At 60.4% G+C, this 13380-nt stretch overlaps 2 protein-coding genes across 4 annotated transcripts; one reads left to right on the top strand and one right to left on the bottom strand.

Annotated features, from left to right (window-relative positions):
- The first annotated feature begins 214 nt into the window (after positions 1-214).
- Positions 215-6833, top strand: SAE1 (SUMO1 activating enzyme subunit 1). Of its 2 annotated transcripts, none has more exons than XM_033000926.2 (9): positions 215-353; positions 2638-2749; positions 3506-3679; positions 4071-4213; positions 4382-4481; positions 5539-5626; positions 5763-5907; positions 6425-6494; positions 6599-6833. In XM_033000926.2, the coding sequence occupies exons 1-9, from the start codon at positions 253-255 to the stop codon at positions 6689-6691; spliced, it is 1026 nt and encodes a 341-aa protein (XP_032856817.1). In that variant the 5' UTR covers positions 215-252; the 3' UTR covers positions 6692-6833. The 2 variants fall into 2 exon arrangements, with proteins under 2 accessions (XP_032856817.1, XP_032856816.1); XM_033000925.2 differs by having other exon boundaries at positions 216-353; positions 5521-5626.
- Positions 6834-7800: 967 nt separating this feature from the next.
- On the bottom strand, positions 7801-10444 carry LOC122153858 (formin-like protein 18). 2 transcript variants are annotated; one of them, XM_042797284.1, is made up of 4 exons: positions 10342-10444; positions 9374-9627; positions 9005-9180; positions 7801-8499 (listed from the first exon to the last, which is right to left on the bottom strand). In XM_042797284.1, the coding sequence occupies exons 1-4, from the start codon at positions 10350-10352 to the stop codon at positions 8383-8385; spliced, it is 558 nt and encodes a 185-aa protein (XP_042653218.1). In that variant the 5' UTR covers positions 10353-10444; the 3' UTR covers positions 7801-8382. The 2 variants fall into 2 exon arrangements, with proteins under 2 accessions (XP_042653218.1, XP_042653219.1); XM_042797285.1 differs by having other exon boundaries at positions 7801-8496.
- Positions 10445-13380: the final 2936 nt, after the last annotated feature.

The following is a 13380-nucleotide window of genomic DNA, read 5'->3' as shown; positions in this document are numbered from 1 at the left end:
TGCGCAACTAAGCGCTCACCGGGGAGGTCCCCAGGCTGTGCGGCTCGGAATGCGGCGGTGAAAGGGCGCGGCGAGCCCGCGCGAGGCGTTTCTCCCGTGGGGTCGTTTCGGGCCGGGGGGGGGGGGGTTGTGTGTGGGGTTGGATCACACCCCACGCCCCTCCCCCCCCCCGGTGGACGTGGAGCGGTGCAGGGTGTTTGCGCGGGCCGCCAGGGGGCGCTGCCCCCCCCCCGGCCGTGAGGCGGCGGCGGGATGGTGGAGAAGGAGGAGGGCGGCCCCGGCGGCATCAGCGAGGAGGAGGCGGCACAGTATGACCGGCAGATCCGGCTGTGGGGGCTCGAAGCCCAGAAGCGGTCAGTGGGACTGGAGCTTACGGGGGAAGCCGGAGGGGAGTCCCGTGGAGGGAGCCCGGGAGAGCCTCTGGGAGCCCTGCGGCCTGTGAAGGACCCTGTAGGAGCTTGTGGGGGGGGCCTGGAGGGGCCCTGCAGTATGAGAAGGGGCTTCTAGGCGGCCCTGTAAGGGTCTGCAGGCGCCTTTTAATGTGAGGGGGGTGGTTGTGGGGGGGGGGGCCCTTCAATCTGAGGCGGGGGCTTGGAGGGACCCCAGCGCCTGTGAAGGGCCCTGTAGGAGCTTGTAGGGCGACCTGGAGGGTGTTGGAGGGGCCCTGCAGTATGAGAAGGGCCTTGGAGGGGCTTCTAGGGGGCCCCTGTGGGGGTCTGCAGGGGCCCTGCAATGTGTGTGTGTGGGGGGCTTGGAGGAGCTTGGAGGGACCCCGGAGCCGGTGAGGGACCCTGTAGGAGCTTGTGGGAGCCCTACAGAGTCGAGGGGGGGGCTTGGAGAAGCTCGGAGGGGGGGCTAGAGGGGCCGGGTGGGGCTTCTGGGGGCTCTGCGGCCTGTGAGGGACTGTGTAGGAGCTTGTGGGGGGCCCTGCAATATGAGGGGGGCCTTGGAGGAGCTTGTGGGGGGCCCCATAGGGCCCTGGAGAGGTACTGAAATGTGAGGAAGGCCTTGGAGGAGCTTGGGGGGGGCTCTGGAGGGACCTGGAAGGGCCATACAGTGTGAAGGAGTGTTGGAGGAGCGTATGGGGGACCCTGTAGAAGCTTGTGGAGGCCCTATAGGGCCTTGGAGGAGTTTATGGGGGCCTTGCAGGAGCTTGTAAGAGCCTTGTAGGGACCTTGCAATCTGAGGAGGGCGTTGGGGGGGTGTATAGGAGCTTTTGGCAGGGCCTATAGGGACCTGCAATGTGAAGGGAGGTTGTGGGGGGGGCTTTAGAGGGCTTGTGGGTGGGGCTGTAGAGGCCTGGAGGGGCTTGGGGGGGGGCCTGTAATGTGAGGGGTCCCTATAGAAGCTTGTAGGGGAGGCTGGAGGGGCCTTGGAGGGGCTTATGGGGTCCCTGTAGGAACTTGTGGAGGCCTCTGGGGACCCTACAGGGTGCGGGAGAACCATGTAGGAGCTTCTGTGGTGACTGTAGCCACTGGCAGGGGGTCCTCAGGAGCTTTGTAGGGGCTTCAGAGAGGGGTTAGCGGTGGGTATATAAGGATATAGGGTCTATAGTGGCTTGGGGGGGGGTCTGTGGGGGTTTCTGCTCGACCTCCTGCGAAACTCTGGCTTAGCCAAATCCTCTGTAGTGCACATTTGAGTGAAATTTGCGCTTCCTGGAGTTGAAGATGGGGAAAAAATAAAGAAGAGAAACTGCTTCTGATTCATTCCCAGCTGGAATTGCAAAGCGTCTGCCCCTACCCGCTAGTTCCTGGGTCTTTCCCAGCTAGAAACCCTCTTGCTCAGCCCCTGTTTTCTCTAGAAGGGCTTTTTTTTTTTCAGCTTTCAAGTTATAGTTTTGTGAATCTTTTCTGCAACCTGCCCTGATTTCTGCTCGTTTCCAAATTCTTAGGTGTTCCCTGGGAAGCAGCGATGGGGTTGGTTTGGGAGAAAGTGGAACAACCCCAAAATGTGACGATGAACATAATGATGTTGCTGGACGCAGATAAAAACGAGCGTGAAAATAGGGCAAAAAAGCAGGAGTCGCTCTGTTCAACAGCCTGGATTATGGCTCGGTGCTGAGTAAACTTGATTTCGTCAGAAAACAGACAGACACTAATCAATAACAGACTTCCAAGGCGGGGAGGGGAATATTTAAATGATAAAAGGCAAGGAAAACACATTGGTCAGTTATTTGGAAGATTTAAAACTTGCTTGCACAGTTTTGTGCTGGATTAAATACACACCAGAGTGTATTAATTTCCCGTTAACTATAATTTATCCACATCCTGGTGCAGCTGCAGCCCTCAGCTCTTTTTTGGGGGGCTGTTAGGAGCCCCGAAGTGTGTGTTGTAATGCACCCGCAACCCCCTGACCCCGTTTTCTGAAAAGCAGTGCAAAACTCTGGTGTTATTCCCTCTTCCAAAGCAATTTTTTTTTTGTTTGTTTTTCTGTAATTTTGCCCAAATTACCCACTCCTGACAACCTGTGTGTTTCTCGCTTTGCTTCCAAACTGCATTAAACCTGTTTTTCCGCAGGCAGGGGTGCTGAGGAGTGCAGCTTTCTTTTCCACCCTTATTTACCCGCTGTGTTTCCCCTCCGAGCGCCGCTTCCCCTCTGCCCCGAGCTGTTAACGCTGACCGAATGTTTCTGCCACAGGTTACGCGCTTCCCGGGTGCTGCTGGTGGGGATGAAGGGTCTCGGAGCAGAAGTAGCAAAGAATCTCATCTTGGCAGGAGTCAAAGGCTTGACCATGCTGGACCATCAGCAGGTGAGGAGCGTCACTGCTCCCAAACCCTCCCGCTACGGTGCTAACGCCGAAGGACTCACTCGCTGCTTTTTGGGATCAATATTCTGCTCGGGGGGTGGAATTATTCCACTTTGGAGCACGCAGGGTTTGCGCTGTTGGTCGCTGGCGTGGCAGCTAAATGCCAGGCTGTGCTCACCTCGAGCTGAGGGGTTGAACCCCGTCCCTTTCTGGACATCTTTGGGTGCTGCACCCCGCTCGGAGAAGCCAGCTTATTTTTGGGGACGCGTGGCTTTGGCGTTGGCAGCTCTCCACCCATCTTTCCCCATTGGGACAGCCCCTTCCCATTTACCCGGGGCTGGCAGATGTGTGAAGCAAACGTAGGGCTCAGAGCTCCTGCCACGACTCTCGGGGACCCCGGAACCCCCTAACCAGGCTCCGCGGTGAGTTTTCATCCCCGATCCGGAGCTTCATGCCCTGCGGCAGCCGGTGCCGGCTGACAACCCGTGGCCTCGAGGTCACAGCGCGGCGTCTCCGCGGGCGCAAGAGGGAGCTGCGAGCTCGGGAGCGGGGAGAAGTGAGCTACGAAGCAGTGGGGGAATTGAAGAATAGCAGAAAATAACCAGAGATTTAATTTTTTTTTTTTCCCCCGCTCTGATTATCTCGCGATTTTTCCAGCGGAAAGGGTGGCAGCGCTTGCCGTAATTCTCCCCGGGAGGGGGTTTCCCACCCTGCCCGAGTCCATGGGAAGACTCACCCCTCCGTTTTCTCCCATTTCAGGTTTCCCAAGAGGACACACGAGCTCAGTTCCTCATCCCCGTGGGTTCCTTGGGCCGCAACAGAGCTGAAGCCTCGCTGGAGCGGGCGCAGAACCTCAATCCCATGGTGGACGTCAAAGCCGACCCCGAGAGCGTGGAGAGCAAACCCGAAGAGTTTTTCACCCAGTTCGACGCAGTACGTGCGGCGGGGGGAGCGAAAGGTCGGAGGAGAAGGGGCTTCCTGCCTAATTACTAACTCTCCTCACTAATTGCTCTCTTATCGATAGGGATAGACAGGCGCTGAGTTTTAAAAATACCTGTATTTAGCTTTGTCCCCCAGTTTCCACTGAAATTATCCGGAAACGGGATGCCGTGTCCCCTAACCTCCTAATTATCCCCGGAGAGAAGGCTGCTGGAGTTAGCTTGTGTGAACGGGAGGGGGAAATTGCTAATTACCCTGAGCATTGCGCCCCGCTGGGAATAAACCAGCAAATCTGTCTGGAACCTTCCCCAGGAAGGCCGGGATGATTTCACACCCCATGATGAAGGGGAAGAAGGGGGTTAAACGGTTACATTCCTGCCTCCAGGTCTGCCTGACCTGCTGTTCCCGTGACGTGATGGTGAAGATCGACCAGATTTGCCACAAGAACAGCGTCAAGTTTTTCACTGGCGACGTTTTCGGCTACCATGGCTACATGTTTGCCGACCTCGGGGAACACGAGTTTGTGGAGTGAGTCGGGGCGGGGGGTGAGAGTGACTCGCAGCGGGGCAGCGGGGGAGGTTTTGGGGAGATTTTAATTCTTTAAGAGTCATTAAAGGCTGTTTGCTGCTGAGCCAGTGTGGTTTCTCAAAGCGTTTTTTTTTTGTGTTTGTTTGTTTTTTAATTTTTCCTCCATAGAGAGAAAACCAAAGTCGCCAAAGTCAGCCCGGGTGTTGAAGACGGGCCGGACACCAAAAAAGCCAAACTCGACTCATCGGAGACCACTATGGTGAAAAAGGTGAGGAGGAGGGGGATAAAAAAACCCCACAGAGATCTCTGAGACCCAAAGCGCGTGTTGGTTTGGCCGGGGAGGGGTTTCTGGGCAGCCCCGCTGTGTTTTTAGTTTTTCAAGACGGCTTCTACCGGCTTCCTGGGTGAGTTTTTGGCTGGATCCTCCCCCCTCGCCAAAACTAGGTGCTTCCATTTCACTGCTGTTTTAATTTCCACCGGTATAAACCACTGTTCTACTGGTTTTGATGGGGGAAGGGGAGTTTCTAAAAGCTTTAACTGGGAGGGGGGGGGCTCCAGCTTTTTGTCTGTCAGCGAGGCCATAAAAGCCGCATTGTTGCTGCTGTCAGCTGAGAGCTGGGCCGGGGCAGGGGGGGTGGGAAGGGTTTTTATGTCTTGGGGAGGGTGGACACGACATGAAATCTGCTCCAGAGCAAAACCTTTTCACATTTAAATGCCTCCGGCCTGGGCATTGTTTTGGTCTCCCAGCTGGAAATTTAACGGAGGAGTGGAAATCCCCTCGACTTGATCCCGCTGCTACGAGGGGAATGCGAGCTGAGCCAGCAGATTAACACCCTTTTGTGTCCCTTTTGCCCCCCCCGCCTCATCACTCGGAGGGTGCAGCTTCCCCTCGGAAAGTCTGGGAATATTCCCCGGCCGCCGACGCAACCAGCTGTCGCCCGTCCTGCCCCTTTAGCGATTCCGAGCGCGACGGGTTGGGATACGGCAAATTCCTCCAGGTCCCGTTTCAGAGATGCCGGAGCCCGGCGTGCCGGGGGTTGTGCCAAACTTTCCCCTGTATCCCTGCAGGAGCTTCCCAGCGGGGAGAGGTTCAAACTTTCGTTTAATATTTCCGACGTTCTCAGCTGGATTTTGCACCGATTTTGGAGTTTAGGCGCAGTTAAAGCCCGGCTTAAGCTCTGCCTTGGTGTCCCTGCTCCCTTAGTACCTCAAACAGCACCAGACGGGGCCGGGGGGGATCCCTGTTGGGTTATTTTTTGGGGGGGGGGGGATCCCCTCACCCATCACCACCTTCTCCCCCCTCGCAGCGGGTGCTTTTTTGCCAGCTGAAGGAGGCGCTGGCCGTCGACTGGAGCGGGGAAAAGGCGAGGGCAGCGCTCAGACGCACCACGCCGGATTATTTCCTCCTCCAAGGTAAATCCCCACGGGCAGCGGCGCTTTCCCCCCTGCGCTCCCCTCGGCTTTTCCCAAATGGCCAGATGGCCAGCAGCATCTTGGGGTGACTTTTTTTTTTTTTTTTTTTTTCCCTCCTTCCCCCCCCCCCCCCCAGTGCTGTTAAAGTTTCGGACAGATAACGGCCGGGATCCTTCACCCCAAAATTACAGCGAGGATTCAAAGCTGCTCCTCCAAATCCGCCACGATGTCCTGGAAGCGCTGGGGGTCGGCGCCGACCTGCTGCCGGATGAATTCGTTAGGTGCGTGGTGGGGAAAGCGCCTCCCCGGGAACCTCGTTAGCCGTAATTATGAGGTCGCTGGGAGAAGCTCCGGGAGGGCCCCACACCCTGAATATCACCGCGGCCGCCGCGCGTCCTTGCTCCGTGTCACCAGGGATTAACGATCCAAGGCCGGGCTGGGATCCGGAGAAATCCCAGGACCTTGGGACGGCGCTGGGGTAGACACCCCCCTCCCCACACCCTGTCCCTGTCCCCCGTGTCCCCACGGTGACACGGAACCCCGGGAACCCCCAGCCCCGCCGGCGTGTCGCCGCACGCTGCCCGCCGGGAATGGTGGGAATGTTGCCACCGCAGCGGGGGGGGGGGGACACGACACACCAGCATTTTGAGGGGATTATTTTTAGCAAGGGGGTCCCCCGCAAAATGAGGGAAAGCTCAAGCATTTTGAGGAGACCCAGAAGCATTTTTTGGGGGGCGGATTGGCATATTTCTGGGCTCTGCTGTTAAATTTTTATTATTTTTTTTTTTTTCCTTCCAGCTACTGCTTCTCCGAAATGGCTCCCGTCTGCGCTGTGGTCGGAGGCGTCCTGGGCCAGGAGGTGGTCAAGGTAATGGCTGTTTTTCTCTTGTTTTTTTTTTTTTTTTTTTTTAATTTATCTTTTGGGGGGGCCTCTGCTCCCCAAAACCCCGCCGTGTTCCTCCCCCTCCCCAGGCCCTGTCCCAGCGGGATCCCCCCCACAACAACTTCTTCTTCTTCGATGGCATCAAAGGCAACGGGATCGTGGAGTGTCTGGGCCCCAGCTGAGCTCGGGGTGGGGGTTTGGGGGGGTCGAGCCCCCCCACTTTGGGCCCAGCGGTAACGGGCTAAATGTGGGGTGCAGCCGGCACCCCTTGGTTCAGTAGAGGGGGGTTGGTTTTTTGGGTTAATAAAATCTTATTTCTAAAAAGTTGGTTTATTTGGGGGCTGGAGCTGAGCTGAACTGGGTGTCGTCCCCCACTCCCCCCAAAACCCTGCACCCCCCAACCCGTGGACCTGGGACCCCCAAATCTTGTGGACCTCCCACCCCCTGGACTCCCAAAAGTTGTGAACCCCAAATATTGCATCCCCAAACCCTGGGGACCCCCAAACCTCAGGGACCCACTCAAACCCCACAGACCCCCAAACACTGCACCCCCAAACCTCATTGAGCCCCCCTAAACCCTATGGATCCCCAAACACTGCCCCCACTCAACCTCCTGGATCCCCCAATCCCTATAGATGCTCAACACTGTACCCCTAAACCTCATGAACCCCTTAAACCTCCTGGATCACCCCAAACACTGAACCACTCAACCTCATGGACCCCCAGACCCTATGGATTCCTAAATCCTATGGACCCCAAACCTCCTGGACCCCCCCCCCCCCCCCAAACCCTACGGACCCCCTAAACACTGCACCCCTCAACCTCCTGGACCCCCCCAGACCCTATGGATTCCCCAACAGTATAGCCCCAAACCATATGGACCCCAAACAGTGCACCCCTAAACCTCATGGACCCCAAACTCTATAGACTCTCACACTGCACCCCTAAACCTCCCAGACCCCCCAACCCCTATGGATTCCCAAACCCTATGGACCCTAAACACTGCACCCCCAAACCCTGTAGACCCCCCCAAACCCAGTGGACCCTCAAACACTGTACCCCCAAACACTGCATCCCTAAATCTCATGCCCCCCCCAAACCCTATGGATCCCTAAACCTGGACGCCCCAACACTGCACCCCAAACCTTATGGACCCAAACCTCATTGCACCCCTAAACCTCATGGCCCACTTCAACCCATATGAATTCCCAAATGCTGTAGCCCCAAACCCTACAGCCCCCCCCCAAACCCTACAGCCCCCCCCAAACCCTACAGCGCCACTGCACGCCTCTCTCCTTCAATTCATTTTATTGAAAAGAAACGTACAAAAAAAGTAACCGATCATATACAACTGCTGTCTCCCCCTATATACAGCCCCCCCGCCCCCTATATACATTGCCTCCCCTATATATAATGTACAGCCCACCCCCTCCCCTATATAAAATGTACAGCCCCCCCCTCCCCTATATACAGCTCCAACATACAATATATACACAGCACTACGGCCACGTGCACCCTCTCCCCCCCCCCCGGGGGAAACCTGAGTGGGGGGGGAGCTGTGACCACAGGAGCACCGTTGTGGGGGGGGCGTGGGGGTGCCCCTGCCTTCCGTGGGCTCCCCATGCCGCCCCTCCTCCCCACCCCCTCCCCCCCCCCCCCCCCCCAAAATAACCCCAACAATAAATTAAATAAATAGAAATTGGAGGGGGGGGGTGGTGTGTGTGTGCAGCAATGACGCTCCTGGGCAGGTTTGAGGGGGCACAGGGAACCCCCCCCCACTGTGGCGTGTGCAGAGAGGGGGGGGGGGGTTTGGGGGGTGTATAAAGGTGTGTGTGTGGGGGGTGCGTGGGGAGGGGTCACGAGTGGGGTGGGGCTAGTTGCCTTCCCGCGCGGGCAAGGCAGCTGCCTGCAGGTTGTAGACGGCTCCCAGCAACTGCGAGACCAGGCGGTAGAGGTGACCCCAAACCACGGCGACGCCGCCCCGCTGCTGCTGGGGGGGGGGGGGGAGCGGTATATTAGCGAGGGGGGGGGGTAATTAAGAGAAGGGGGGGGGGGGGTTGTTTTGGGTTTCTTTTTTAGGGGTGTCCCCCCCCCGCCCTCGCGCCGCCGCTGGCTCCCAGCCTTACAGACCCGCTGCTATTTATAGGTTGTGAGTCAGCGGCTGGCTCGCACGCGCGCGTGCAAACAAGCCGCCGGGTGTTTTTTTTTTTTTAATTACATATTGTTTGGTGGTTTTTTTTTTGGGGGGGGGGGGGCGTTACACAATTTGGGGATGCACCCCACTGCCCCCCCCCCCCCCATAACAGCCCCCCTCCCCCTCAAAATAACACCCCCTCCAAAATAACGCTTCAACCTTTGCTTCCCCACTGCCAGCAAAACCAACCCGGGGGGGGGGGGATAATGCCAGGAATGGGGAGGGGGGGGTGCTGGATTTTGGGGAGTCCCGTTGCCCCCCCCGCTGATTTTTGGGGTGTCATGTCCCCCCTCCATTTTACCTGCTGCTCGTAGGTCTGCTGGAAGGCGTCGCCCAAGCGGCGCAAGCGGGCGCCCAGCTCCTGCTCCGGGCCGGGGGCCCCCCCCGGAAGGTGACCGTTGGGGACAGGCCCCCCCCGGCTCCCCCCACTTTGGGGGGGTCCCTCGTGGTCCCCGTCCTCCGTGGGGTGAAACTCGCCTGGAGTGGGGGGGGGGGGGGGGGGGGAGGTCAAGCTTTCCCCCTCCCCCCCCCCCCCAACAGGAGCAGGCAGGGCTCTGCTTGCACCTTAGCAACAGGGAAGCCCAGAATAATTCACACTTTTAGGGGGTGTCCCCCCCCTCAAAAAAAAGCACGAGTGGGAGTGGGGATGGATGGGGTCACACACACTCACCGTGGGGGGTGGCGGCGGGGGGCCCCCGTGTCCCGCAGCGATAGAGGCTGAAGTGGGGGGTGGGGGGAGCGGCCCCGGGGCAAGCGCAGCTCAAGCGGGGGTGGCGGTGGGGTGCGGGTGGGGGGGGGGGGTCCCCACGCAGGACCAGCGGCCCCCCCCCCCCCACCCCCGCAGGCAGGATGTGCAGGCAGGGGGGCTGCAGGCTCGCCGAGGCTCCCTTCCCGCAGCGGTCTGGCCATCGCGCCCGGGGGGCTCTGCGTGGGGGGGGGGAACACGGACGGACACGCGGGTGGGGTGTCAGCGTGGGACCCACGCATCGCAGGACACTCCCCCCCCCTTCTTTTGCTCCCCCCCCCCCACTTCGCGGTGCTTCCCGCGCCCGCCAGGGGGCGCCCTGGGGAGCGGGCGGTGTTTGTAAACAAACCGGGCAGCGACCCGCCACGCCGCCCAGCCCCACGGACACGCGTGGCACCCGCGCCGGGACCCCCGTTCCCCCTCCCACCACACACACCACCTTCCACTCTTCTTCCTCCTCCTATCCACGCAGGGCACCCGACGGGGGTGGGGGGGGCTGTGCCTGGACCCCCCTCCCCCCTCCCCACTTTAGCACCCCCCCCCCCCACACACACACATCCCCACACTCCGTGTTTCCCACGCCGGACACCCCACGGAGCCCTCCACAGCGGGTGCCCCCCTCCACCCCCACGCTGGTCGCTCTCCGCTCGTACCCACAGCGAGTTAACCCCCCCCCCCCCCCCGGGCTCCTCACCTCGCGCCCTCCTCCCACGCCGCGTGACTCCCCGCTCCCACGCCACACACTCTACGAGTGGGGGGTCCACGACCGCGCCAACCACCCCCCTCCTCCTCACCGCCTCTTTTCTCCCCTTAACCCTCTCCTTTCCCTCCCTCCCTCCTCTCCCCACGCCGTGTCCCGTCACGCGTGGGTGTCCCCCCCCCCCCCCACTCACTGCAGCCGCATGAACCGCTGCGATCGGCGCCGGCACCGGCTCGGTCTGGCAGCGCGCGCCGCGCTCCCCGCTCCGGGCAGGGCCCCGCCCACCGTGACGTCAGCGCCCCCGCCCCGCCCCGCCCCGCCCCGGACAAGTTCGGGCTTGTGCGGCGGCGGTCGGGGATCCCCCCCGCGGGTGGGGGGGGGGGTGGGGGGTTAGGGGGGGACCCACGCGTGCCCCCCTCCCCACGGGCGGGGCGGGCAGCAGCCACTCAGCCGCCGCCGCCGTTTCCAGGGGAAGGTCTCGGCGCCGCCGCCGCCCCGGTAACAGCGGGAAGGGGCCAACCAGGGGCCGCCCCGCCCCCCCACAAACCGGGGGACCCCCAAACTTTTTTTTTTTTTTGGGGGGGGGGGGGGGGGCTGTGGCCGCCCTGACTTGTGACCCTTGAACTCTGCCCCCCTCCCCCCCCGGTGACCCGTGGCTCCGCCCCCCCCCCCCGCCGGGTTCCCCCCCCCCACCTCCGCCCCGGTCTTGCCCGCGCGCTGCCGCCGCCGCGCTGCCATTGGACGGAGCCGCCTCCGCCTCCGCCAATCAGCGGCCGCGGCGGCGCTGTCTCCAGCGGAGCGCGCGAGCGTGCGGGAACCGGCGGGGCCGAGGGGGCGGCTATAGGGGATGGGTATGGGGGTGGGTATGGGGGGCGGCTATAGGGGCGGGTATGGGGACAGCTATAGGGGACGGGTATAGGGGATGGGTATGGGGGTGGGTATAGGGGATGGGTATGGGGACGGGTATAGGGGTGGGTATGGGGGTGGGTATGGGGGGCGGCTATAGGGGATGGGTATGGGGACAGCTATAGGGGTGGGTATAGGGGATGGGTATGGGGACGGCTATAGGGGATGGGTATAGGGGTGGGTATGGGGACGGCTATAGGGGTGGGTATAGGGGATGGGTATGGGGACGGCTATAGGGGTGGGTATGGGGACAGCTATAGGGGATGGCTATAGGGGATGGGTATGGGGGTGGGTATAGGGGATGGGTATAGGGGATGGGTATGGGGACGGCTATAGGGGTGGGTATGGGGATGGCTATAGGGGTGGGTATAGGGGATGGGTATGGGGACGGCTATAGGGGTGGGTATAGGGGTGGATATAGGGGATGGGTATAGGGGGTGGGTATGGGGGTGGGTATGGGGGACGGCTATAGGGGTGGGTATAGGGGATGGGTATAGGGGGTGGGTATAGGGGTGGGTATGGGGACGGGTATGGGGACGGCTATAGGGGATGGGTATAGGGGTGGGTATGGGGACGGCTATAGGGGTGGGTATGGGGACGGCTATAGGGGTGGATATAGGGGATGGGTATGGGGACGGCTATAGGGGACGGCTATAGGGGTGGGTATGGGGATGGCTATAGGGGTGGGTATGGGGACAGCTATAGGGGATGTGTGTAGGGACAGTAATGGGGGACAGCTATAGGGGATGGTTATGGGGACAGCTATAGGAGACAGCTGTAGGTATAGCTATAGGGACAGTGATGAGGGGCCGCTATGGGTATGGCTATAGGGACAGCAATGGGGAACGGCTATAGGGACGGCTATAGAGGATGGGCATAGGGACAGCTATAGGTACAGCTGTAGGGACAGGTATAGGGACGGCCATAGGGCACAGCTATGGGGACAGCTATGGCAACAGCTATGGGGGTGGCTATAGGGGTCAGCTATAGGGGATGGCTATAGGTATGGTTATAGGGATGGCTATAGGGGACGGCTATGGGGGACAGCCATACGTACTGGCTACGGGTGCAGCTGTAGGTACCGCTATAGGTACCGGCCATAGGTACCAGCTATGGGTGACAGCCACGGGTACTGGCTATAGGTCCTGGCTATGGGTATGGCTGTAGGTCTCAGCTATGGGTGCATCTATAGATACCAGCCATAGGTACTTGCTATGGGATCCAGCTATGGGTACCAGCTATATGTACAGCTCTAGGTACCAGCTGTGGGTTCCAGCCATGGGTACTGGCTATAGGTACAGCTATAGGTGTCAGCTGTGGGTGCATCTCCATGGGTACTGCTATAGGTCCTGGCTATAGGTCCCAGCTCTGGGCACAGCTATAGGTAGCAGCCTTGGGTCCCAGCTATGGATGTGGCTATAGGCACGTCTATAGGTGCCAGCTATTGGTATTGGTTATGGGTTCTGGCTATAGGTCCCAGCTGTGGGTACGGCTATAGGTACTGGCTATAAGTGCATGTATAAATACACTTACAGGTTCCTGCTGTGGGTACATCTATAGGTACCAGCTGTGGGTACAGCTATAGGTACTAGCTATAGGTGCATCTGTAGGTACACCTATAGGTACCAGCTATGCGTGCAACTATAGGTACCGCTATAGGCAGTGCTATAGGCACCCCTATGCGTTCAGCTGTAGGTAATGGCTATGGGTATCGGTATAGACACCGCCATAGGTACCACTATGAGTACAGCTATAGGTCTGGCTATAGATGTCTCTCTGGGTCCATCCATACGTGCTGCTGTAGGTACACTCACCGCTATGGCTATAGGTCCCGCCATAGGTCCCTGCTGTGGGTTCATCTACAGGCCCTGGCTATAGGTGAGGGCTATCGGCATCGCTATAGGTCCGGCAATAGGCCCCGCTATAGGTCCCGGCTCCGGGCCGAGCCCCGGCCCCGCCCCCGGCGCCGCGCGCCCGGCCCGGCCCAGCCAATCAGAGCGCGCCGCCGCGGTCAGAGCCGCAGCTGCCATGGAGACAGCCGGGGGGTGGGGCGAGGGGAGCCCCGCCCAGGCCGCGCCTCCGGCCCCGCCCCCTGCGGGCGGGGAGGGGCGGGGAGACACGCCCACCTCGGGGGGAGTGGGGAGCGCGAAGGGGAGCGCCGACACGGGGGGACACGGGGGACGTGGGGGGGCGACACTGACACGGGGGACGTGAGGGGGGGGGACACCGACAGGGGGACACGGGGACGCGGGGCACGTGGGGAGGACACTGACGGGGGACTCGGGGGACACGGGGGACACAGGAGGACACGGGACACGGGGGAAAG

This window comes from Tyto alba, unplaced genomic scaffold (genome assembly GCF_018691265.1).
Source record: "Tyto alba isolate M040663 unplaced genomic scaffold, T.alba_DEE_v4.0 Super-Scaffold_25, whole genome shotgun sequence".
Classification (NCBI taxonomy): Eukaryota; Metazoa; Chordata; class Aves; order Strigiformes; family Tytonidae; genus Tyto; species Tyto alba.
The sequence above is the reverse complement of the archived record's forward strand: the minus strand, read 5'-3'. Positions and strand labels throughout refer to the sequence as shown.

Coding starts and splice junctions, on each gene's coding strand:
- SAE1 (XM_033000925.2), top strand. CDS start 253: ATGGTGGAGAAGGAGGAGGGCGGCCCCGGCGGCATCAGCGAGGAGGAG. Junction 3,680..4,070: donor TTTTCACCCAGTTCGACGCA/GTACGTGCGGCG, acceptor TCCTGCCTCCAG/GTCTGCCTGACCTGCTGTTC. Junction 5,908..6,424: donor CTGCCGGATGAATTCGTTAG/GTGCGTGGTGGG, acceptor TTTTCCTTCCAG/CTACTGCTTCTCCGAAATGG.
- LOC122153858 (XM_042797284.1), bottom strand. Junction 9,181..9,373: donor CCCCGCCGCCACCCCCCACG/GTGAGTGTGTGT, acceptor CCCCCACTCCAG/GCGAGTTTCACCCCACGGAG. Junction 8,500..9,004: donor AGCAGACCTACGAGCAGCAG/GTAAAATGGAGG, acceptor CCCCCCCCCCAG/CAGCAGCGGGGCGGCGTCGC.